The following is a 23,746-nucleotide window of genomic DNA, read 5'->3' as shown; positions in this document are numbered from 1 at the left end:
TGCTCTTGTCTTGACCTAAATAAACACCATGGGTTGCTCAAAAAAACCAACCAAACCCCCAAAAAACTCCAAAACCCCACAAAACCAAAAAAACAACAAAGTCCAATACGGCAAATAAAAAAAGTCATTCCTTGTCTGTATGATCAAAGTGCTTATCTGAATATCTTGAGTAGTTCAAGAGCTCAAAAAAGACAGTAAAATAAAAGATACACAGTTACTCCACATCCCACTACTATCCAGTCAGGAGGCAGTTCAACAATATAACTGTTAAAGAGCCCAAACAATGGTGTGCTCTGTGACAAGCCTGGCTATATAGTACACAGAATGATATCATGCAATTACATCACATGCTAGAACGTGTAGCCTCTATCACGTACGAATTACTATCTGTTACTTGCTATATACAGTAGAAATGTCCTCCTAAAATTCCATTCAGACATCCTCAATTCCAAAATGCATCAGATTCAAGACCAAAAATAGACTCTTGTATAAATTTAAAACTACAGAGAGTTGGGAATATTTGCTAATATAGGCATAACCAGTTACGAAATTTGCTCAAAAAATGCATCTAAAGAACCCCCTCGATTGCTCCTGCTCATATAGAAAAATAGTCAGATTTCTGAAAATGTATAGCACTCAGATTAAAGATTACTAAACTCATTGTAATAATGTAACCTGGTTGATAAAAAAAAAGGGTTCCCCCTTTAATCCTCTGTCACTCACCCCACTGTATCATCACTTAGATAAATTAAGTTAGCAATTTCTATTAAATTCAGTGGGGTTTTTGCTCTTTACACTGCATCTGGTGAATTCCTAAAATAGTAAGGAACACAATAACTCTAATGTAAGAAAATCCCACTTTCCTGTAATTGACTGTTCCTTGTTGGAGAACAATTATATAAAACACTATTCACAGCAACAGACAATCAGCTGTTACATTCCACGTTAAAGACATGTGAATCCTTTTCCACCTCCTTTACATTTTAAAAGCATGGAAGTTTTACATATGCTGCAGATATATTAGGACTGAAATTTGTAATTTCTGAGCGATCTCTTCAGCTCTCAAAAACTAGCTTGCTGGGTAAATCACAGAGATTGCACTGTATAACTAGGATATGATGTGCAGAAAATAACAGTAAGACAAGGACTAATAGTACTCTTTTTTAATTAACAACTAGATAATGAAAGTAGCTAGACATGAAAATGACACTTAGAGTGCACTTGCATAAATTACAAGGATAACAGAGTACATAATGTTAAAACTTTTTTTTAGTCAACAGTGCTCTAATTTGATCCTTATAGTTTTATTGATCTTTTCCACACTTTCATTTTGCCTCCCTGATACTCAGGAAAACAATGCAAAATTAAGAGTGACATCTTGTTAAATATTCTCTAATGATTTGCTGAAGATACCACTGCTGTTGGAAGTAGATCAATATTTCTGACTGGATACTAAAAACACAGATATATGTTAATGTGCTATGCCTTTAACTGCCATTAAGACTCAGGTAGTAATTCTGAAGCATAAGAACATAAATCTGCAGTGATCAGGGAGAATAAATCTATCCCTCCAGCACACAATACTGCACACATGAGCATAGCATTGGTCCTGTCAATACAGGCTAACTTTCCCAACTTGTGTAGCTCCAGGAAAGCCCACGACTATTCTCTTGCGCCAAGTATTCTCTCAACTCGTCACCCACGTAAGCTCCTTTCCAACCTCAGTACTGGGCATTGCCTTAAGGCACAGAGTACATGCCCATATATCATGTACACTTCTATTGAGAACTAGCACAAACCTTTTAGGCACTCCTAACCTGCAAAGCAAGAAAGATGATGCTAATATAGGAGACAAGATAGCCAGAAGGCCAAGTTCATCACGACAACTTTGACGTCCTTGGATTGAAGATGCCAAAGAAATGTTACTTTTTTTTTTTTTAAATATATATAATTTAAGCAGTTTGGTATCTGATAGTTTAGGACAGTCAGAATCTATATATTCGTTTTAAGTCAGATAACATCTGAAGCAGCTTTTCCTATCTGTTTCCTGTTCTCTTGCCATCACAGTCTTCATCTCTGTAACAAGGGAGCAGCTGCACCCAAGATGGGCTCTTATTCTCACTTCACCAGATGACTAATTAATCTTTTCTTTGAGTCTGCTCTGCCACTATGAGCAACTGTGCACTGCAAGGCGGTTGAGAGAAGAACTTATTTTTAGCTATGTCAGATAAGACTAACCGTCAGACTAATCACTTGCACTTTGGCTGAAATATATGGTGAGCTTCACAGCAAAGTCTGAAAAAAAGTATATGCGAATACACAAAATGTATTTGAGTCCATTTTTAATAACTTTCATATTCCATAATTTCGATAATTAAGAGATACTTTTAAGTATTAGCAAAACATAAATAAAAAAGGAATTAAATCCAACCTTTGATCCATAGAGATACTGTGGCTGTGCATTAGGCTGCTTATCTCTCTGAAACTCCTGAGAAAATGGTAGCACGGTCCGAACAAATCTATTAAAAAAAAATTAAAGAATTTATTAATTATATTTAGGTTAGCAGGTGTGCACCTAATGCACCTTACCCTGTACAATACTGCTTTTGTCTACATATAAAATCAAAGACAGACCGGTAGCCTTTCAGCCCAAGTTGAAACTGGGGAAGAGCATAGTCTGCACTGCCCAAAAGCCTGGACACGTATCATAACGCACTTTTCCATCACTTACTGGGACCCTTGTTCTTCCAGTGGTGTGCAGGGTCCCCAAATATTTCTCACCTCTACTCTAGCCCAGCCCAGCAAAAAGAGAAGCCGCTAACAAAGTAGCAATAGTCTCTCACGGAGAGTAAGAAAGTTCCTTGTGCTTCCAAAATTAAGTTCTTAAGAATAAACTACACCTTCAAAGAACATCATCACGTTTCTATCTAATGTCTTGGAGCTTTCACTCCTCTCCCCAAAGAAACTCACAGCAGGAGAAATACTTTAAGTTAATACCTTTAAAAAAAAGTCAGGAGGAAGGGTATAATCCTTGTAGCAAAATTCATGTTTCAAAAGTTTAATCCTACTTTACTGTGAGCACGTGCCAATACGTACCAATGTTTAGCTTTACCTTTGTATATTGTTAAGTGTGTGGCAGGAGAACTACAAAGACATGGAGTACTGCAAAAGATAGGATCAAACAGCCACTCCAAACCGAGGGCCCCAGAGGCTGAAGAACGGGGCTTGGGCAGAACTCTGCGGGCACGAGTCCTCTCGTGAACAAGCAGCACAGACCCACTCCCCTGACGTTGCCTGTTAACTGTGTAATGCACATTTTGCAGCATTACAGTTTTAGTGCAGAAAGAAGTTAATCTACATCTACTACAATTCTGATTCTGCCTAACTTTACTAAACCGAGCAAAATTATTGGTGCGCATGTATGGCTACCTTTTTTTTTTAAACTTGATAAAAAGGATTTCTTGGCAAATGGTACAAAGCTGTACACAGCGAAGAGGAAAAATAGCTATTTAAGAAGTGTACATCAAATATTTGTACCAGATCAGGCTGTTCTGAGTGATAGCTGAATAAAATAAATGCATCTAGGAAATATCACAAGATACAATTCTATCTTGATCTGGTTTTGTTTAAAATAGGTTTGAATTTAATCAATACACAAAATTATTCATTAATATTTTTCCTAGAAAGAACACAGAAATTCTATTTTTAATAGATGCACTTTCTAGCTGAAAACAAAACCAGCCATGCTAATCAAAAAATATTTCACACAAACATGTATAAGTTGCACGATGTTGCTTACAATTATTTCCACTGTGTTTTACTTCCGAGTAATCTGAATCATTCTTGTGAGAATCTATAACTTCAGGACAAGGTTTTCTGTATTTTTTTTAACCTGCTCAAAAATAGGTATACCCACAGTTTCTGCTACTTGTTCACATGTATTGTATCCCTGTGTTTCCAAAAGTACTTGTACTTGCTAAAGTCCAGAAAATACTTGCATTTAGAGCTTTGATGAAAAAAGTTGTGTATTATTTTTGATACTATATATATACAATTTAAATCTTCTTGTATTTACATTTCTTCAGTTTACAAGTTTCCCCCTTCTCTCTCACACAGCAACTGAAAACTCCCTCTTGAGATTACTTGACTCTTCTCTGCACAAATACTTCATTAATGAGTTTACCGGAGATGTTGTAAACAATTGATGGAATTCAAAGTAATCTGCAACATATGACAGTCCCAGAGATTACTCAATTTCCCCTTCTTTCTCTCCAAATCCTATTGCTTTTTAAACTGACATCAATTTTCAAGCCCTAAGAAAATCTCTAAATGAAAGAAATCAAAAGAGATATCGTGTCTGTTGAGATTAAGATTGGGTTTCAGTGTGCAGACATATTGGGCAAGAGCTGATTTGTTATCATTCAGGACATTTGTTATTCATTTCAGGACATGGTTTAGGGGACATGGTGGTGCTGGATTAATGGTTGAACTTGATGATCTTGAAGGTCCTTTCCAACATAGTGATTCTGTGATTCTGTGATCATTAAATTAAAACCCTCACAAGGAAAAGACTGTTTCAGAATATAAATGCGGGTGCATCCCATGACCTGGGAAACTTTAACTATTACTCTTTCTCTTTTCAAAAAGGTATTGTGAATATATTTGAACTACAGTAACATTAGTGCCTGGGCGCTAACCAGTCATCAGACTGTATTTGGATTGAGACAGCCTCAGAAATCAAATACCAGAGAAATACTTCTGAGACATAGTCTCTAAGTTTCATTAGCTCTGTACAAACAAGTTGGTGTGTTCCCCAGGGCTCCTCTACATTCTTGGGGATTTCTCCATCTCTAATGTTTTAGAACATTAGAAACCTCACAGGTTTCTTAAAGACTTGAAGCAAGAACTCACTTTATATTTCCTTGAGGGATGTGGGGGAAAGATGCTGAGAGAGGAAGAAAGAGGTTAAGAAAAGGCAGTAGGAACAAGAGATACAGTCACTTGGTATCTTACAGTGGGGCTGTGGCTAAGTACTGAGGATACAATGGGGCGGGGGGGAAGAGTGCAATGTTCTAGGAGGTATGTGACTTATTCAGATAAATATTAGACATTTGTTCTCTCAAAACTAAGCACTATATAGAAACCTTTACAGTTCAGCATCATCTGCTATTCTTCAAACTTTTTCAATGTGTGCAGTGTTATCTTTTTGACATCCTGCTGGTTGGCTTCTTCCTACTCTTCCTCCAAGAAACAAATATCTTTTTGAAGGACTGAAGCTCTTTGAATATCAATGCTAAAGCTAGGCAAATTTTTACTTTCTCTCGATTACTGCTGGATGCAGGTTTTGGCATATTCCAAGATAATCAGTTATTTTCATTTTTAATCAGTGTTGATGATCTCACAGCAATTTATCCATTTTAATCAATGCAGGCTGTAAGTAGTCAAAGGAGATTAAGCAGATGAAAAGCCTACTGGCTTACTAAAGCTTTGCAACAGTGATTGCTAAAGGACAACATGATCCCCAAAGTATTTTAGGGATCAAATCATTTTATGTCGGTCTTTCTGTGATACCTACCAGGAAGGTGTTCATCGTGAGCACTTTACAAGCTAACCTAAGTGATTCTAGGATTCGAGGATTCCAATTATCATAACCTATTTAAGAAAATACAGAGAAATCTGAAAGAGACAACTTCAGTCAATGTGCCCACTTCCTTGCTACTGCAGGCACCAGATCAGACAATGTCATTCATCAGCTTCCTGAGCTTCATCTCTGAAGTAGTGAGATATCACAATCCTCCCTCCCTGCTCATACAGACATGTCCCTCTGCACTTCCCTGTCTAATTGGTATGAATGCTTTTAACTTCCGGCCGTCTCAAATGAGCTTGTCCTGTCTACCAGATCTACGGGTAGCCCCACACCTCCTCTTTTACTGAATGTGAGATCTAACTCACCCTTCCTGAATGTCAAGATAGAGAGAACAGGAGGCTACAAACTGAAGCGTGAGGAAACAGCAGTCGAAATAGAGCATGAAAGAGTAACAGATATCCGCCACTCCATTGCTATCACCTTTCTTTTTGGCAGAAAGATTCTTTGTTTGTTTGTTTGTTTGTTTTCAGGTAGGGAAAGATAAGGTGCTTGTTGTCAAATTTGATGGAGTATTTGACTACAGTCACCCTTACTTTGCGTCAACCTACATAACTGGACCATTTGGCTCTTTGTAGCAGAAACGAGGTAGCTTTCACTGCCAGTACTGCTTTTCAGGTTTGTGCCAGCAACATCTGAAAGGGCTGAAAATTTTTCTGAAGAGTGACTATCACAGAGTATTTGCAAGGCCAGAAGACACGCTGTTGTCTTGTGAAAACTAGTCTCAAAAGCAGTACAAAAGAGACAGAGCGCTCATGAAAGGAAGGGGGAGGCAGGCAGGAAGAGTGAAAAATAAAAAGCTGGTCTTTTTGTTCATTCTCTGACAAATCTGTACCCTCAGAAGAAACATGTCATACTGCATTTGGAAGAGTGCTATACACATGCCTTTTTAGCAGAGAATACAGATTTGGATAATGTGCTGAGAGGAGATGGAGCTGCAAGTCTGACTACTGTCTCCAGAGGCTTGTATCATTTGTGTCAAGAAAGCACAGAAAATCCTCAATCCAAATAAATGTCTAGGCTGTCTCACACTTGCTCCTCTGTTAGCCCTGAAAACAAAAGGTACTACCATGGAAGAAAAAGACCAGTTTAGAATAGGAAGAAAATAAGGCAGAAAAAGGAATACTACAGACAGTGGAAAAGGAACAAAGAACAAAAACCTGGAAGTTGTCCTTAGTGTCATTTGAACACTCTGGACAGCCCTAGTCCTCCTAACTCCACAAAGATATAGCGGAATGGAAAAAAGCACCGATGCGGGGATAAGCATGAAAAAGATTCCTGGTGTGGAAAGACCTTTGGCTTGACAAAACATGCAACTGAGGGCCAACATGAGAGACGGCTCTTGGAAAAAAAAAAAAAACAAACCCCGAGCAGCACAGAAGAGAGACAAGTGGTAAATGGCTGCTCACTGACACTTTCAGTATAAGAACTGGCAGGCAACAGCTTGAGAGCAAACTAAGATATTTTTTTCACACAGCACACAGTTTCACTGCAGACTCCTCACTACAGCATGTCACAAATGCCAAAACCTCACACAGCTTTAAAAAAAGGACTGGACAAAGCAATGGACAGGGTGGAACCCTATCTGTAAGGGGCCAGAAATGTACTAACATCCCACCATTTTTGTTTTACAGAAACACCAGATCACTGTTAGAGGCTGGCACATTTCCTGGGAGAAAAAAATCACCACAAGCCTCCGTTGTTTTCACACTTGGCCTCTGCATGGCTGCTGCCAGCATCAGGATACCGGACTAGAGAGGGCTTTGACCTCACCTACAGTTTATATGCTCATGCCATTATCCAAAAGTTTGTTCTCTTTCTTTCCTGATCGACAGCAGAGGGATTAAAAACACCCTTGGATTTTGCTGCTAATGTCCATTTGCAGAGGTCCTCTCGCTCACCTCCCTACTCCTCCACAAACTGTTGCACAGTCTGGACATGCCTGCACAGCTGGCCAGCACTAATGAGACTAAGTTTCAGAAAACTGGCAAGTGCAATTATTACATTTCTAAATCTTTTAATGGCAGCCTCACTGTTTAATCTCAGTACATTACGAGATATAAAAAAATTCCTAAAGTCCCAAATAATTAAACATGCTATATGTTTCAATACTTCTGCATGATGAGCCCTAGCCTTTCAATCAGACCTGCAAAAAAAAAAAAAAAAAATTTTTTTTACAAATGTTTGAAATCATCACATTCAAGCATTCTTGGGAAGAGAGTTTCAAAAGGTACTGGATACAAGTTAATCTGACCAAAAAAACTAACTTTACAAGAAGGACCTTACACCTAGGCTGTGATGAAATTAATGAGAGGCAAGCCACAGGTATTACACAGGTTTGCTGGGAGCTCTACCTCCAGCCCCTCAGCAACCTCTCTGCTTTTCATCATACTTATTTCTCTTCCTTCCAGCCTTTCATTTTTACTTTTCTTCCCTTTTTTACACATAGCTTTCATGCAAGACATTACCTATCCAGAGTCACGAATTAAACTAGCAGCTCTCACAGACCTCCTCACCATGTATTCCTGTATTTGCACACAATAACCTGTGCAGTTGAATGCAGAGTGCGCTCATCAATTTAAACTGCATGCTAACAGCAAGGCAGCAATAGACATAATGAATGTGCAACATAATGAACTCTAAAAGGGCTAGAAGCTCCCTGTTCCTTCTCCCAGCAAAAGCACCAATGTGCACCCTATAGCATGTGCACCACACACATTAATTTTCTCCACACTGCTGTTTTTGACTGCAACCAAAGCAATTCTGTGATGAAATTGGACATGTTACACATATTGCCTAAGATCTGGCTCCCTTTATCATCTCCTAAATTAATTATCCTGAATTAATTACCTGACAAGCTTGAGGGTCAGACTAACTCAATTCGTGCATACAGTTTTTAAACAGACAAGCAACAGTCCTACAGGATCCTGCTAGTGTCCTTTGGCACCCCACACTCACTTCCCAAGCGCTCTGGTCTGCAGTGCAGCAGTCCTTACAGCCAGGATGAACACAGACTGAATTGTTATAGGAGCTATTTAATGTCTTTAATTGAAACTGACTGGTGAAGGATCAGCATTTCATCAAGATTTTCTTTTAATTTCACGTTTATATCACACTTAATACATCGCACTGAATATTCCAATATTGATTTCCAGATACATCAACTGCACAGTAGCTTCCTTGGAAATACATTCAACTCTCCTATGTAGACAGATTCATGTAACAAAAGTTTCTTGGCTAAAACTGAACCACAAAAAAACCCTCTTTTTTTTCCAGACAGGATCTTGGATCTGAAATGCAACATAACCATCATGGAACACGTCAGACAGGGAAAGCTCTCCAAGGAGACAGTGAAAGATGAGAACAAGCTTCCTCCTCTTCCTACAGCTCAATATTCAGTATCACTTTACTGTCAATTCACAGTGCTTTAACCAAAACCTGAGTAAAGGTTAAAAGCAACACAAATCCTAAAAACAGCACACAAGCAGAAAGCCCAGGAATGCGAAGTCCCAAGCACTGCACCTTCCACTTCGCTTCCACTCAAACTTTAGATCCTACCTTCCTCTTTATTATTTCCATTACTCACTCTCTTTAAAAGCTGCAACTGTAGTTGCAGTGGACACTGAACTCTTCCCCAGTAAACAACACTTTTCTTCACATTAACGCAGAATTAAGAATATAATTTTATTTCCATTGTCTCACAGTTGCGGATCCTGTTTAGCAAAATATCTTCATTATACACACTTTGCAGTATTTTTGGACACACTTTGTTTTTCAGCATACCATAGCTAAGTCATTAAAATGTCAGAATTTGTATGCTGTAGTTACATTTGACTTCTATTGTGGACAAATAACAGGCTTTCATACATTTCACAGTACTTAGTGAATGAAAATGACTCATGCTGCTTCATTTCAAGTAAAGCATTAGAAGTGTAAAACACACTAAATGAATGGAGATGGACTTGTCAGCATTTGCTAAGAAAGAAGTTGCAGGAGGGTGGTAGAGGAACTGCTGCAAACAAAAGGCTGCCAACACTAACCTGTTAGTGGATCCATTGTAGCAGTAGTTTGGAAGAAAATCATAATTGAGTTCCCAAAAGACATGAAGAGTGATTCTTCCATAAGGGGCTGACACATTGTGATTGGCTTCTCTGAACATGGCATCAAAGCTGTCCAAGGTCATATATCTACTCAGAAGCTTGTGAGTTGTTTTATTTATCTCTATCAAGCCATCCAGCTCCTACAAAAAACAAGAGAAAAGGAAGTGAGCAGTGCATTTAATAAAGTGGAGAAACTCAACGAAGTACATAAATAACCTTGACCAAATAGAAAACTAAAAAGAAGTCAAAATGAAAAATTGACTCTCCTGCAGTCTCTTACTTTAATGAGAAGAGCTGGAAAGAATCAGTGCTCTTGAGATTGTTTTGTAACTATCTCCCACCAAAACCCTCTGAGACTTTAAGGGTATTCATTAAAATCAGTCCACACTGCAGATGGGTCTCACACACAGATCTCTGCCAACTCCTCTTCCACTGAGCAAAAGTTAAAACTCCAAATGGGGTCACACATAGGCCAAGAAGCATCTTCTGCATTTCCTACTTTACAAGCTATCACAAAGTAGTTTCCACTTAGCAGGGCAACTGGTGAACTAACTCTTGCAGTAGTACTGGTAGGGACAACATCACATTTACTATAAATCCTTCTCATGGTTTACTTCAGTGAAGAATGTACTAAGATGCAATGAAAGACCAGACCAGACATTTACAAATGTTGTGAAGGTATCCACAAAATCACTCACTGCAGACTACACAACTGTATATAAGCACTGCCTTTCATAATGTTTCTCCTCTTGACAAGAATTTCCTAGTATGGTTTCTGACACTTTCTATAAAATAAAACAAGGTAAAATACAATAAACAAAACAAGATAAATCCATCTCTGACATCAGACAATGAAAACACCAAACACAAAGAACACAACCTCTCACTCAGAAATACCGCCCAAGCACTGCTTTTTAAAGATCATTATGCAATGACCTAGTGAAGGAATCTCCAGTGGCTTTGTTTGGCTGTGCATCAAACCACTGGTCATCTTCCCATACAGTGCTGTCAGATTTAATTGTTCCATGTTTCAAAGAATTTTCAAACCTATGAGTAACAGTTAATTTAAGGAGAAAGAACCACTATGGTTGTTATTACAGTATTCAGTCCAATTTGAAGGGAAAAAATAGCTCAGTCTTTTAACTACCTTCATTTAATTTATTTAGCTTGAAAAAACAGCAGAAATTACCAATTAGTTAAGCTATTAGCATCAGTTTCTCATTGAGGAAACCAAGCAGTTTTCGGCAGAAATTATTTTGCATAAAACAAAATAAAAAAGGGAGCATGGTGTAGGGACAACACCTTAGCCCTGCCACTTTCTAACTCAAGAAAGAGTGAGAACCTGTGACGTAAGAAACACATTTCAACAGTTTCTGTTCACCTAGCCACTACAAAAATCCTGCATATAACAAAGAAAAACTACATTTCAATAATTCAAAGGTTATAACACCAAGTGCTGAAAAGTCAAGAGTGTCTGTGGCCTCAGTATTTGTCTTCAGTAAAGAATGAAATTAAATCAAGGTAGTTAACTGCACTACAAAACCTCACTAGTAAAAATCTTATTACAGAAAGACCAATAGTAAACTTTCTTGCATAACTTTTTTTTTTTCATCCCAGCAGAACTGAATGTGTCTGATATTTTTCTTGTTGACTGCGTATTTACTTGTCAAATTCATGCCATCTGGAAATAAAATTTGGTTTTTAGCATTTTAATCAGGAAACTAACTCAAAGAGACACCTCAACATTGCACAGATGCTCCTCTTCCACAGGCACGTCATATTTTGTTCCTCCAGAAAAAAAAATATTTTTGTCATGCTACAAAATCAAGCTGCCTGGGTAAATAAACTCATTTTGAATCTACCAGGCACAAGGCTGTTTTGTTTTGGTCTGCAGTTTATCTATAAGCATGGACAGAAGTGGGCATTTACAAAAACTTAAATCACAAGAATGCTCATTTTCCTTGTTTCCTCATGGCTCCTATTGTATGCCTTCACTACAAGTGTCGCTTACACCTTACTCCCAAGGCCCTCAGTTGCAGCAGGTTTATTTTTTTTCTGGGCAAAGAACGAACAAGATTCTCAATCTCAACAGGAGTGGGACTTGCACAGTCCCACATACGGCAGCATACTCCAGAGTACTGCGTCAGGTCAGGCCAAAGCACTGTTTGAACAGAGATGCAGGTTTAAGGCATTGGGAGGAAAAAAAAAAAAAAAAAAAAAAAAGAAAAAAATCACAGCACATCAGAATTAATAAAGTCCACAACATACTACAATGGAAACAGAGGATTTGCCAGTATAATATCTGATGTAGCTGGAGGTGACTAAAATAATGCCTTTTGCAAGACTAAGCTGCTTCTCTGGTAAGGGGCTTTGTCTATTTAGACTTAGTAAACCAGACAAACCTCAGCCATAACACTGTATGATTTCACACTTACAGAAAAATTAAAACAAAACATCAGAGGGAAAAGCTTTGTTGTTTTTCTAATTAGACGGCTTAAATTATTTCCCATTTATATAAATTTAACTAAGGTTTAGGATAAAACAAGTTTGCCTGTTAGTCATTCAGCCTCTTCCCCTTTCAGGAGGGACTGTATAACTATTTGCTGAGAGAATACTTGGAGGACTTCTAGCAAACCTGGAGAAAACTTTTTTGCTTCTGCCATTAAAAAACAAATACAGATTTATAATGGGGAAAAGAGGAAAAAAAGGCTAGATGTCTAACATTCTCAACATAAATAAAAGAGATAAAAATTAAATTAAATTAAAATAAATTAAAACAAATTAAAAGATCCCGACTGCAGTGTTAGTGCTCTGGCAAAACTGCAACACGACACTCACCACAATGGAAGTCAGATCCTCACTTTCAAATCGACCAATTGCCAGTTCCATTGACCTGTACATGGCTGCTGAAATTCGCTGAGTGATCAGGCGGTTCAGGTCTATTGACCTACCAAGAAGCTAAAGAAAAAAATGCCACGAAGATTCAAAATGAAAGTCAAATTCCGAGACAAATTGTACAAGGGACTATGAAACTCCACAGATTAACAGAGTGTCACATGGTGAACTTGCGTTCCAAACACACAGAAACAAAGCAGATGGACAAAATTTATAAATTCATGAACAAATGAGGTACTACAATTTACATCCCAATTCTCAAAGAAGTAAAAATCACATGTTGCATTTACATCTAAGTATTTATATCGGCATTTTATGCTTCCATGACATTGTACTGGCAACATATTGAAAACTGTTGAAAGACATTACCGTGAAGACAACGCTACCACACATGACATTCCTGTTTGGCTTATGTTTGCTTAACTGCAACAGACGTTTGCATTAAAACAGGATCTTTTATGTTTTTTTTCTTAATTTACTCCTTCATATGACAAAAAAGCTGATCTCAAATGTCAGTTATGCCACTTAGATGACAGAACATAAAGCACAGAAAGAGTTTTATATACCTACATAAATCAAACCACTGGAAAATTGCCGAGCAACTCAAATACAACAGAGTATGAGTTAACTCACTTGGACATGCCTCTGTTTCAGCAGTGTCTCGTAGCGGTTGGACTGTAGCAACTGAATGGTTGCTCCCTGATTCTTGCATTCTGAACGTAACCGTTTATCCAGAAGCAAGCTAGTAAGAAAGGAAGAAAACATTTAAAGTATATTAGACAGCAAAGCAGAGCAGAAATGCACGAATAAAAGTTCTCACTACTGGAATAGCTACCTGCCAGCCATTGCCTTGTAGTACGCAAATATTTGGTCTGCCAGCTTGTAGACAAATTGGTCAAAACATAGGTTTACCTTGGGGAAAAAAAATTGTGCATTTAGAGATACTTAAAAGAGGGGCATTTATCCAAGACCTCCCACTGTTTATCAGACATAATTAAGATAGTTAATGCATCCAAATTTCCCAGTACAAGAGAAGAAGACATTAATTTCTCAGCATTAATGTGAGATGTTTTGCACAGGTCTACAGGTTTCCTCACAACATATCATCCACCCAGTTACCCATCTTCTGGTCTGTCTTCTCAGTTTGTTTATCATCTCCACTGTTCTGAATCTCTTGCAATAGGTCTTGGCCTTTAGCATCATTTTCACATTCACGTACAGATTATTTTTCTCCAGTAGGTAAGGTTACTTTACCTCTGCCTCAATTTCATCATAGAGGAACTGCTTCTTAAATTTAGTAAGTGCATAATGAGCACTGTCATTATAAAGGTCCAAAGAATACAGAACATACCTGAATGAAAGAGAATTAAAAAAAAAAGTTACATGTCTACAGAAATTGTGATTCTTTAGGATGGTGCAGTCAAGATGCTTGTAAGCCAGTCAATATTGTAAATCTACACGTGGTTCATGCAGACAGGATCATTTTTTTTCCTTTGAGTTTATATGTAAAGTATCACCAATTTCTCCTTTAGGAAAGTCCTTTGTCAGTTCAGGAAATTGTATAGATAAGTTTGCAGTCTGAAACTTGTTTTCTAGATGTAGCTTTCCATCAAAATGGAACTACGCTTTTACTGCTATGCATTGTATTTGACATCTTTGAGAAGTAAAGAGAACTCACTCAGGGAATAACACATTTGGCTGGTGCAATGATACTTATATGAAAGGTTTCGTATTTCAATTATTCATTTCAAAAAGAAAACTTTGAGAATCTGGAAATTGGCAAATGTAAGAGGAAAATTTTATAAAGGTTTAGAATACCTTCTCAGTGACTGCTTGTTAAAACCAATAACATAGTAAGGAATGGCAATCATTAAGAATAATCATTCAGTGGAAGAGCACAAGTAGGTCTTACTCCATCATTGATGCCTCTTTGGTCTCCAAAATATGGTCTGTCAGAATCCAAGGCATAGACATCTCAATGGGAAACTGGATTCTTCTGCCCATGGTCAGCTCTAAGAAGAATTCCCTGAACCACAGCTGGGACAGATCACAGCATTGCTGCAGGGTTTCTTTCAGAATAAATATGGAAGAATTAAACTTCTTACAGAAACACATCAGGAACAATACAACTGTGATTCTGATGATGCAACGTGAAACAAAAAAAAGCAGGCGTGATTCACTAGAGCTATACATAGGCCAAATATGTACGCCAAATTCAAAACATAAAGTCCATGACTTTTTCAAAGAGTTTTGAACTCCATGTTGGCCCCCAAAGTGGTGCCTTATTACAGAAAAAAGCACGGAAACAGACCAGACGACGAGCTAAACAGAAGAACTATGTACACCAGTAAAAGGGGATTTCTAGTGCAATTTCTCAGTTGGGGGCTGAGAAAGCCGTACACTGAACTTGGGAAGCAGCAGGCGAAGGAGACAAAATTGTACCGGATCACCAGTAGCATCTCTCCCTCTGGAGAACTGAATTGCTCCACAGGTTCCTGTTGATTAGATGGGCAGGAAGTAACAGACAGACACATGAAGCAGGGATTAAAACAAAAAGTTTCTAAGGCCACTGCCAAGGGCGTGGAGGTATGCTTCCCACCTCTCCAGAAAACACTCAGGACAAGCCTTCTTTTGCAGAAGGCTTGGGAACCAAAATGTGAATGAACTTTTTACATTAAGATCTTCTGAAGACCTTTTGAAGCGCTGTTCCCCAGTAGGATTATGACTGACATTAACAGGCTCCTCCTTCTCTGAGGGTAAAGGAGTCCAGTAGCAAAACAAAAATGAAAGACAATACAGCATGGTGATGACAAAGACTAGATACATTCAATGTCAGTAGGTGAATTCTTTAGGACAGCATGTTTCCGATTACAATTAACTGAATAGTAAGAGTAGTGAAATGACATCAAATTTACCACAACAGAGAATTTGTTTCCTCTGTACTTAAAAGAAAAACAAAAAATCCCCAAAAAACAAAACACAAGAACTACTTCCTTTTTAAAATTTCATTGTGTATAGGCTTATCTGTCCCTTGTTTATATAAATACGTACGTAAAGAAATAGAAAAGGGAGGTAACAATATGAAATTTGATGCATTATAAACAAATGTATAACAAGTCAAAATAAAAATCCCACCACAATACTGAATATCACATCTCAGGAAAAGTTTGGACAGACCAAGGCTTTTGATAAATAAACCAAAGGTAAGTTGGCTTAGGCAATCGGAAACATTTTCCAGGTCGTGTTAGAGGTGTTAGGACATGCTAAGCTGGACACTGATCATCTACATATCTTACCACTGAAATTTATCAAATGAGTGTAGAAGAAAGACTCGCGATGGAATTTTTCTATGTCCAATATGGTGGGCCCCTCAAGGCTACTTCTCAAGGTTTTCTTGGAACCACTTTTGTCAGCAATGAGGGACTCTAACATAGTTCTCACCATGTAAAGCTGTATCATTAAAGGAAACAATTGTGGTGGAAAGGGGGGGAAAAAAGGAAAATACACATGGTACATTAGTTGAGCAACACTGACAATTACTATCAGTAAGCGACTGCTCCACTTCAAATTGAAAACTAGCCCTGTGTGGGTAAAAGCCTTTCAGGCGAGAGGAAGAGATGTAACGCTAGCCTACGCACCAGCACAAACGCCTACCCATGCCAAGGGGACTCCACTGACACTTCGCAGCAGACCATTTGCAGTGGAACAGTTCACATCACCACAAAAAGTAGAAGTAATAAGTAATGTCTTACCACCAAAGTTTAAAAGAGGCGGATAGATGTAGGACTGCCTCAGAAACTTGTGTGTCACATGCAATAGCTTTTCCAATCCCAGAGACTTGAGCTGCTTCAACAGCTCAGCAGAGTTTAAGGACTCTGTCATAGTGCGAACCATGTAGAGCTAAAAACCAACAGACAGGGGCAGGCAGGGGAGAGAGAATCCGTTAATAAAAACACATGGGTAAATAAGGAAGGGGAAACAGAAGCAGAGAAAATGTGTTAGTTTGTTAAAAATGAAAAGCAGCACAGTAGGCATGCAGAGGAGGACATACAGAAAGGTTTTTTAGTTCAGAATAATCACTGCAATCTGGTGCTCCCTCAAGCGAAGGGAAAAGTTCCCATTCATTCCAGAGGGTGCCAGAGAGCCATTAGCTTCTCAAATGATTTCACAAAGATTTCCAAGTATTAGCAATTCATACATAGTAAGTTTAGAACTGCATGAAACTGAGAAAAAACTATCTAAAATTTACATATTTGACCTCCCTTCCTCCTGTCAGCCGAGACAGACAAGTATGCCAGCCCAAGAGCAGAGAAAGCAGACAGAACCATGTATTCAGCCTGTTGCAGCCAGTGAAACAAAGCCCTTAAACATACCAAGCACGGGAGAAACACACTGGTGCTGATACTTAATTTTTTTTTCCCCCAGAAAATTAGAAATCAAAACAATTTTTTCCAATTCCCAAAACAAAATCTTCATTAACTCCATCTTACCACAATTTAAGCAACTTTATTATTACCCAAGATTATTATCTATACATGATCTTTTCCCCACAGATTTTAGGTATTCAAAGATTGTCTTTACAACCCACAACTGCCTTCAATTTTTCACCCAAAGTGCTCAGTACCTCATTTTCTCAGATGAGCTACGAATACCAGACCATACACTCTCCAAACAAATCCACAAAGAAAATAAAAAAAAAGAATTATATGGAGGTAACGAGAACAAGAATCTAGGTATGGGATTTCAATGACTACCACAGAAAACATGCTTGAAATACCTCGTTTGAGCAGCAGCAGATTAAATAGATTTTGGGAGTAGTTTTATCATTCATTACTGAACAGTAAGAAGGATCTTGTCAAAAGTCAAATACTCTCCCATATTTTACAGGCAATCATTTAAACATATTTTAACACTACATAAACATCTATTGAATAATGGGATTTAACAAAAAAAAAAATCCACTAGCCGTACCAGAGATGGGAGTCAGTGAAAAAATAATTCAAATAGTTCAAAAAATATTCATTTAAAAACATTAGGAGCCCAATGAGAAAATATTTCTTCCCAGGAAGTCAAATTAAAGAGATTGAACACTTGGAAAAATTATGCATCACAGTGGAAAGTGACAGCAACCCAGACAGAGGATTTTGGTTAAGTATATATAATTTTGTAAATATAAATATAATCAAAGTAGACTTTTAGCATTAAAAAAAAAAAAAACAACAAACAAAACCTGCAATTTTTAAATAGTTCAGGCCAGAGAGAAAACATTTCATGCAATGATTGTTGACAGATATCAAAACCACCAGACAGGAAAATACCTGAGTGCTGGAGGGTCCCACTGCACGCCTTGGGACTTTGATGTCAAAACCACTTTTGGGGTCCTTCTCTCCCCTGAGAGCGGGGTCATTAAATGGCTCATGACCTGCTTCCCAGTCACAGACTGTCTTTCTGATGGCCTGCAAAACGCTGAACAGAATTCACATTACTTCAGAACGGTACATACCCAAATGCACTGCTGAGAACATTTTACTTTTTTTTAAGCACTCTTCCACATGAGCAGAAACTTTGCAACAGCATTCGGGAGCTCAGGGTAACTCAGAGCAACCGCAAACAATTTCACCAGTAACCTCAAGAATACCACATCCATGAAACAACTACTTCATGCTGTCTATCAAAAAGGATAGTCCAGAGCCCTTCTCCCATGTCAGAAGCAAGCTGACCTCTGGAACTGGTTCACCAGAAACAAAAGTCACTTGTGAAGAATTCACCTCTGGGATCCTTAGCAAGCGCATCAAGCCATTTTGTTCTCCAGAACCACAAAAAGTAGATTATTGAGTCAAACTAAAGCAGATTACCAAACTAGAAAGAGGCAATTCTGGCTTGAAATGAAAAGCAGCAGCAGCAGAATTCCTGTTTCCAGCAGAACTCCAGAATTTAGCTGGAATTAATACAAACAGCTTCATACTTTTAACTCCAAATACTGAATTGAACTTCAGATACTTGTCGGAAGCAGAACCAGCCATATCCTGTGGTGTGCTGAATGATCAAGCAAATGTCTCCTCCCAAATCTGAGAAGGTATGAAAGTAATACTTCCCTATTTCATGAAAGTCCCTGGGACAAAGAGACTCTCCCTGCAAACTTGATAATTTGGAGTAATGCATTTATTTTCAGTTTATGACAGTGTTTTTGTGGCAGTCGGAGAACAACAGTAAGGTCAGGAAATGCCACCAATCAGTGTGGGCAGACGGAGCGCTTAGTGGAGAAGCATAAGGCTAATAAGCCAAAAGCAGCAGAAACTGAGAAAGAAGTCAGGATGCTAAGAGGGCAGAGATAAGACTACGGACAGGGTGGGATGTCAACACAAGACACAAGGTGAGGAAACACTGGCATCATAAGGAAGCTGGACAGTAACACCTTTCTTCAAAATAAAAATTATCTTGCTTTCAATATTACAGTACCTGCCTTTCCTTAAAATTAAAATGAGCTACAGGAAACACAAGACTTCCTGCGATAGTCCTAAGTGGCTCAAGACAGCCTGGACTCTTACTGTAGCCACATTAGCAGGCATTCATTTTTTACTTCAGCCTTCAGCTTCCAATATATAGTCAACCAAGCTAACTTTGAATACCAGAAAGACTAGTAGAGGAGTATGGACTTAAAGAGGCAAAATTTGCACAGCTGTGCAATTCTGCAACAAATTTAAGTAAGATTTGGGGGAAAGAATATAGGGGAATATGAAAACAAGAATACTACCTCTGAATGACATTTTTCTTCTTTTTAATGGCTTGTCTTAATGGCTCTCTAAGCGTGACCTGGGCAAAGTCCTGAAGAGCTGCATAAATGGTATGGCGAATGGCATGATTGAAAACACTTTCCATCCTTCCCATCAATACCTGAAGACCTTTGATCATGGCAATCACCTGCAAAAAAATATTTGTGTATTTTTCTTATTTTGTTTGTATAATTGTTCAAAAAGCCCTTTTTTTAAATACAGAAAATAGGAAAAGGGGAATTAACAAGTTCTGAAAGATAAAGGATGGTTTTCCTGTGCTCCTCCTACATATTGAATGGAGGAAAACATGCTCTTTCAGAGTCAACCCAGGGCATGCTGTCTTCTTGCACTGGGTATAGAAAATGCTTATAGAGAATGTTCTCGTTTCTATGGAAATAAATTTTGGGAAATCCCTGTAAAAAAAAGATTTATCTTACCTCAACCAAAGCAAACTTCTCCTCACTAGTATAATTGTATCTTGTTGCTCTTTCATACTCTTCTGCATTGTCAGGACAATCTTTGTTAGAATATTTGTCAGTTGGGTGTACCAGCTTCCACGAATACTGCAGGTCACACAGCAGAATAGGGAGAAAAAAGGTGAGGGGAAAAAAAGGCTTGAGAAACACAAAACATAGCTAGACACAAATAAAATGCTTTAAGAAATACTCCAATATTTTCAAGAATATGTGAAAAATAATGTTTAGTACTATTCTGAAAACCTGCATAAATTCTGAAACTACTATCTAGTCGAAATGCCAAACAGTAATTTGCCTAACAAATTTTCTTGACAACCAGCGATCCTGCATTAGGTCAAAAAATGAAATTCACACTCAGCAGGTAATGCACTTCAGGATATTTTTTACTAGGCAAATGTTAGCTTAGGCAAAAGTTTATTCTCTACTTCAAGCATGAGAGAGAGAGACCTCAGAGCATAACATAAAAAAAAAAAATCCATCACACCCAAAGAGAGAGGAGCTTCCAACTTGACCAAATATTCACATTTAGAATTCAAAAGACAATTGGAAAACTACACAGTTTTTTGGTTTGGGTTGTTTGGGGTTTTTATGTTCATTAGGCTTAAAGGTGTGGAAATAGCTGTATTATCTGTGACAGTATCATCTGCACAGCATGCATTTCTCCTAAATACTGCCTTTTCAGCCACTGCAAAGACAGCTCAAAATGTTCCTAAGCAGTGTCAAGCTGATCTAATATCCATCAGGGTACATCTAGTGAAAAATCCTAGTCACATTCAAATACCATTTTCTCAGTTTGAGTTCAGCCAATAATAAGGTCTGGTTGATATTATCTTTGCATAAATGTTAGATTACAGACCAATATAAATTTGCCTGCTATAATGAATGCATACTGGCACCAATTTACCTATGGCAAAGAAAAGCATCACACCCTGCAACCTAAGCGCTACAAAGAGGACACTGGGGAAATTATTAAACAAAGCTTAAGTATTTTGGGGGCATTAAGGTGACAGGGTTAAGTTGGACATCAAATGTATGCTGAACCTTTTTATCTGAACATAACACATGTAACAAGCTTCATGGATACTGAATGAATGCAAAAGACAGGTAAATAAGTAGGGTACTCCAGATCAGAATAAATTCTCAGTAGGAGGACAGGGAGAAGGTGAACACGAACTTACATGAGAAGTAGTACTTAAGGGAATCCATACAAATCAGAAAGACAAAGAAAAGCAGTGATAATAGGCAAAAATATCTGCTGTGGTCCTCAGAGAAAGTTTGTTCTGGAACTGGGAGGATAAAAACAGAGCTAAGAACAAGAGGCTTTCTATGGAGATATAATAAAATAAGAAGATCGTCACTGCAAAGAGAGCACCTGAATGAAGCAATTTGCAATGACAGAAACAAAGAGAGCAAGCCTGGGAGTTGCCAGAGAGAGACCAGAAATAAATGACAGCAACCACTCTTAAGAAGGAGGAAAGGAGAACAAGATTTTCATCATAAAATACACTGTTGATTTAAATAGGAATAGGATAATACAGGAAAAAGCATGACTCATCTACTGGCTTTTAAAAGAGGCAGTTAAAAATACAGAAGAGAAAGAAAACTGTGTCTCCCACTGTGACCGCACTGGATTCACGCAGTGCAAATGGCTTGATGCTCCCTCTGACATCAGAGGCAGAGGAGCAGCAGGTCTGGCTTCTCTCATACAATACATCATCTGTTTCAGCCCTTCCTAGAACATGCTTTGGTGCAGGTAGGACATGCAGCTTTTATCTAACTGTCTGCAGCATAAAAAGGACTCTGGCATACTCCTCTTCAATTTCTGCTTTAAGCAGTTTCTTATTGGGAAAAACACAGTCACTTTTCTAACTGGCATCTGTTTTTAAAATAAATTATTAAAATATGGAGAAACAACTCTACAGGTTCTCTATTTCCCCTCCCTCATCTCCTCTCAGATTTTCCTTTCCCCACATTTACTTTCCTTCTGACTAAAAGCCTAATCTAAAGCAAATGGGAACCTTTCAATCCATTTTTGTGTCTTTGGTTAAGACCTTACATGCTTCAATTTACTAAGCAATGATGTCTGAACGTAGCCAGTTGAAGCTGTTCTATCACCTCCCATGTGACTGCATGTTGGTATGGATATTTCGAACAGAATATAATTTTAAACAACACTTAGAGGAAAATAATGAAGTCTTAGTCTACAAAACGTATGTATCGAGAGCAACATAAAAACTTCTGGTCAAGTCTCACAGGTGATCACTTATCCATTAAATATAACAAGTTGAATACACTGTATGAGACTGTACAAGCTACTGGATCTTCAAAACAGCAACATTACTCCTAGCCTCTGAGAACTTCGTGTGACTTCCTCTGAGAATGTGGTTTGGAGCAGGAAGAGAAAAGGCGTGAAGGGAGAAGGAAGAAAGGAATTAAGGGAAGAAAAAAACAACACGCATTTTTCATTCCGTTGAAACAAAGCCTGTCCAACTTCACCAAGTCGCCTCTTTTTCATCTGGTTTTATTTCCCAGGTAACATACCACTTCCATGACATGTGCACTCCACTGAGAGAGAAGCTGCAGGCCTTGGAGAGAGAGATCAAAGAGCTTCCGATACTCCGCATCTGTTTTTTGAGCTTCTTGTCGACCAGACCCAGTCACCACCTATATGTACATTATTCATAAACAAAAAAACAAAAAACAAAAGCAAACCTACATCAGAAGATGCTGTATCCGGCATCCACAGCCAAGTTTCTACATAGATTTCTTTTAAGCATTAAAACAGCATCATGTACCAGCACCTGCATTTAATATCTGCTTTTTCTTCCAGAGACTCACATAGTCAAACTTCACAGATGTTGGTCAAGAGATGGAAACTACTGGTATCCATAATCACCAAAATATAGTTGCAGATGAATTAAAGACAGCAATTTTTTTATATATACATATTCTCTATATGTGTATATATTTTATATGTATACGTGCATGTATACATGTACATTTTTTTCCTAAGCTCTTAACTTTTAGTTTCATTTAAACTGTTAAGAGCACCCATTTGGAGTAAGGGCTAGACAACCTATTCCAAAAGAGACATCCCAAAAGTTCGAGGATATGTATCCTAGATAAATATATAGACAGAGGCAGAAGAATATTGCTGTTTGTATGACGTATCATCCTTATTTTCAATTGAAATAGTACAAATATCATGCAGAGAATGGGTACTAGCCCTGCAGCCAGCTTTTCTTGATTCAGGTGATGAAGCTTTGTCATTTACACAGCCTGAAGTTTACCTGCTCTTCAGATACTTAACAGTAACTGTTAATCAGCAACATGAAATTTGCACATATAGCTCTAATCCCACACACCTCACTGTTGCTGTAACGAGCCAGTTCTGATATGAAACGCATATGGTCTTCTCTGATTTGGATCATCTGCTCACATATATTGTATTGGGGACTGCTGCTGGAGGACGTGCATGTCCATCTGTTTCAGAAGACAAAAAACCCACCTAAATCAGTTCAGGCAATAAACAGTACAACTGATACAGCAAAGAAAGATCCACAATGCGTGACACTTTTTTTTTTTTTTTTTTAGTTTTCCTTCCCCTCTATTTGAGGCCTTTCCTCTCTTCAAACCTCTGCCTCTGACCCTGCACAATCTATTAGTGATGGACTGCCCTTTTGAGTTCAAATAGCACTTCCTCCAAGTCTTAAAAAAAAACAAAAAACACAAAACACCATAAAATCCCACTTTCTTCTTTTCTGTTTGTTCTTTTTTAAAGGTGGCTGCTATGAAATACAAACCAGCATCTCTCTTCAGGAGCATACACTTAGGGACAGGACCAAAAAGGATTGAAAG

General features: G+C 38.1%; 1 protein-coding gene across 4 annotated transcripts in view; it reads right to left on the bottom strand.

The window, feature by feature from the left end:
* The window catches only part of CYFIP1 (cytoplasmic FMR1 interacting protein 1), a gene marked incomplete at its 5' end in the record, with an annotated part of 62,442 nt that overhangs the window by 28,795 nt on the left and 9,901 nt on the right, over positions 1-23,746 (bottom strand). For all 4 annotated transcript variants that reach the window (XM_081998366.1, XM_081998369.1, XM_081998367.1 and 1 more), the window contains 13 exons: positions 2,432-2,519; positions 9,685-9,884; positions 12,583-12,702; positions 13,273-13,381; positions 13,475-13,551; positions 13,894-13,990; positions 14,552-14,708; positions 15,936-16,089; positions 17,958-18,105; positions 19,394-19,560; positions 19,850-19,975; positions 22,430-22,552; positions 23,254-23,371. In XM_081998366.1, the coding sequence (XP_081854492.1) occupies positions 2,432-2,519; positions 9,685-9,884; positions 12,583-12,702; positions 13,273-13,381; positions 13,475-13,551; positions 13,894-13,990; positions 14,552-14,708; positions 15,936-16,089; positions 17,958-18,105; positions 19,394-19,560; positions 19,850-19,975; positions 22,430-22,552; positions 23,254-23,371 (1,684 nt within the window). The remainder of the gene's footprint in view (positions 1-2,431; positions 2,520-9,684; positions 9,885-12,582; positions 12,703-13,272; positions 13,382-13,474; positions 13,552-13,893; positions 13,991-14,551; positions 14,709-15,935; positions 16,090-17,957; positions 18,106-19,393; positions 19,561-19,849; positions 19,976-22,429; positions 22,553-23,253; positions 23,372-23,746) is intronic.

This window comes from Phaethon aethereus, assembly GCF_964289735.1.
Source record: "Phaethon aethereus genome assembly, chromosome: 1".
Lineage (NCBI taxonomy): Eukaryota > Metazoa > Chordata > Aves > Phaethontiformes > Phaethontidae > Phaethon > Phaethon aethereus.
Note: the sequence above shows the minus strand (reverse complement) of the source record. Positions and strands in the feature narration are given on the sequence as shown.